Raw genomic sequence first — 2,919 nt, 5'->3', positions numbered from 1 at the left:
AATTTGTGTCTTCTAGGCTGCAACAGTTCCATGATGCATCTTCAAGGATATGAACATGTATGGCTAAGGACAATTGATAACAGTGCACCTAAATTCCAAAATCTATCTCCACAATAGTCTACATGTTTCCAATTGCCAAAGGGGCCCTTTAGAGTAGTGAGAGAAGATCTTAACCCTGAAACCTACAGCATCCCTTTTCAGCAGGAAGTAGCCAAGAGAATACGCCGTCCCCTTTTCCTTATGAATCAAGGTGAAATCTCTCTCAGGGAGGAGTGATAGGGATGGCAAAGGACACACTGACAAAGGAGATTAATCAGAACTGGTTTTGACAAGCACTGTGGCAATGGGACAATTAAAACAGACTTTAAAGGGAAAAAAAAGGAAAAGTCAGATTTTAGAATGAGAAGTCTGGTGGTCAATAGTATAATCAATTAGACAAACTTAACAGCAAAGAAAAGTAGCCAAACACAACCTAATCATCCCTGGGCAATATGATAATTTGGGCTCCTGACGATGCATAGGAAGGTGTACACACATGTTATATATGGATCTAACGATGGGAAAGGGAGCACTGGAGGCCTAGTGGTAAGAAGCTGCCCTGCAATCCTGAAGGTATGTCGTTCAAATCCACCAGCTACTCCTTGGGAGAAGGACGGGCAATCTCCCATAGATTTAACTGCCTCTGAAAACGTCCTATGGGTCAGTTCTGACTCGATGATACATAACAACAGTAATGATAGGGAAATAGAATAATACAGCATGTTAGCCAATATGGTCTTGAAAATTAAAGAAATTCAATGGCACAGGGCATAAGGAAGATAGACAAAATTCCTATATCTGGTGTACAGTAGTCAAATGTAGTAACTAAAATTGCTTTATTTGAAGATAAGTCATATAGTTAGCCTTGGGAAGGTGGAAGGCTGGCAAGAGAGGAAGGTCCTCAACTAGATGGATTGATACAGTGACTGCAGCAATGGGCTCAAGTATGTCAGAAATGCTTAGGCTGGCACAGGATAGGATATGATTCAGATTTGTTGTTCACACAGTTGTTACGAGTCATACTCGACTCAAAAGCAACAACTAACAACATGTATTCAAAACTCATTGCCGTGGAGTCAGTCAGAACTGACTCATAGCTGACCCTCCATTGGAAAAGACTGCTTATCTTTCTCCTGCAAATCACTGGTAAAGTCAAACTGCCAGAGATGTTAACAGCACAACTCCCTAATGACTACACCACCAGAGCTTCCTAAATCATGTATTCTTGTTGTGTACCACTGAGTTGGAACCAACCCATAGTTGAGTCTCCAGTGAGTTTTCAGAAGCAATATTGCATGGGAGGAGACTGCCCATTGATCTCCTAAAGAGCAGTTGGTGGAGTCAAACAGCAAACTTTGTGTTGGCAGTGCAATTCCTTACCAGTAAGCTGCCAGAGCTCCCTAAGACATGTATTAGATGATGTTATTTTCTCAAAGCTCATCCTTGTTCTCAAGAGATTCTGCAGTAGCATTTAAAGCCTTACAAGGTCTCTGGACTCTAAGAAGGTATATGCATGTGTGCATTAGTGTGCCTGTGTTTTGAGCCAGAGGAAAGAAGATACAAACAGACAGAGGGAAGGCAATTTTTTGTGTGTCATTTTTTATGACCATTGGTGAATCTAGATAAGGGGTACACAGGTATATATTTTAGTGGGGTTTTTTTTTTTCAGCACTTAACAGGGCTTAGAATTTTCAAAATTTTTTTAAAGAAAAAGATTAATAATTAGAAGGAAAACATTTCCTGATTTAAAAAAACATGATGGTATTGACCTCACATTGACTACACAAAAGTATGAACTCTGACTGTATTTTTACAAATATACGACTAAACAAAAATCCCGAGATTAATTCAAAAGGAAATCTCTACCTTATTTCTCACATACAGCTATTTACCTCTGTTCGATGAACCATTAGCCAGTTTCCATCAGATGTCTGTTTGTGGAATTCCAAGTATGGGTCTGACTTTCCAAACAGATCCTATATTAAAAACAAACAAACAATTAATTTCCTATGAAATCCCTGTCACCTTCCTCACACAGCTAAGCTTACAGAGTTTTTATAAGAACTGTTACAGCATTACTCATAAACCTGCCCTTCACACTCCTTTTTTTAAAAAAAACCATGATAGCTTTAAAATATTCTGATCAAAAGGGCACATAATCAATAGTTCTTTTTTACTTGTTTTAACTGTAAATGACAGGTTTAGAAATATTTATGCACATCCATAACACTATAACAGCTTTAATTCCATAGTAGAAAATGGTATTATATAACTGATATTTCAAATATTGTTTATAATAATTTTCTGAGATGACTAAGTCAGTTATAAAAGAGAAAATGGATAGAGGGGTTAAAAATCACTTATAAAATTAAATGATGGATCTGGTCCTTGACTTCAATCTAATCCTACCATGCTCAATATTCTTTCACTAGTAACCAAAAATGACTGGTACAGCACATCAATAGAAAACTGCCTGAAATGCAGGCTGGATTCAGAAGAGGTGGTAGCACTAGGGATATTACAGCTAATGTTAGATGGATCTTGGCTGAAAGCAGAGAGTACCAGAGGAATGTCTATCTGTGTTTCATTATATGCAAAGGCACTTTACTGTGTGGATTATTACAACAAGCTGTGGCTGACTCTGAGAAGAATGGGAATCCCAGAACATTTGATTTGTGCTTATGCGAAACCTATACTTGGACCATGAGGCAGTCGTCAGATCAGAGCAGGGAAATACTGCAAGGTTCAAAATTGGAAAAGGTGTGCATCAAGGATGTATTCTATCTGCATATCTTTCAATCTTATACAGAATAGATTATCAGGGAGGCTGGGCTCTATGAGGAGAAGTATGGCATCAGGATTGGAGGTAGACTCATTCAC

The 2,919-nt window shown here is 38.3% G+C and overlaps 1 protein-coding gene across 1 annotated transcript in view; it reads right to left on the bottom strand.

Moving 5' to 3' along the window:
* Positions 1–2,919, bottom strand: part of CPNE3 (copine III) — a 58,470-nt gene that overhangs the window by 33,373 nt on the left and 22,178 nt on the right. The window contains exon 5 of the mRNA XM_006880515.1: positions 1,932–2,015. Within this exon, the coding sequence (XP_006880577.1) occupies positions 1,932–2,015 (84 nt within the window). The remainder of the gene's footprint in view (positions 1–1,931; positions 2,016–2,919) is intronic.

This window comes from Elephantulus edwardii, unplaced genomic scaffold, assembly GCF_000299155.1.
Source record: "Elephantulus edwardii isolate Elephantulus edwardi_28Jun2011 unplaced genomic scaffold, EleEdw1.0 scaffold00008, whole genome shotgun sequence".
NCBI lineage: Eukaryota > Metazoa > Chordata > Mammalia > Macroscelidea > Macroscelididae > Elephantulus > Elephantulus edwardii.
The sequence above is the reverse complement of the archived record's forward strand: the minus strand, read 5'-3'. Positions and strand labels throughout refer to the sequence as shown.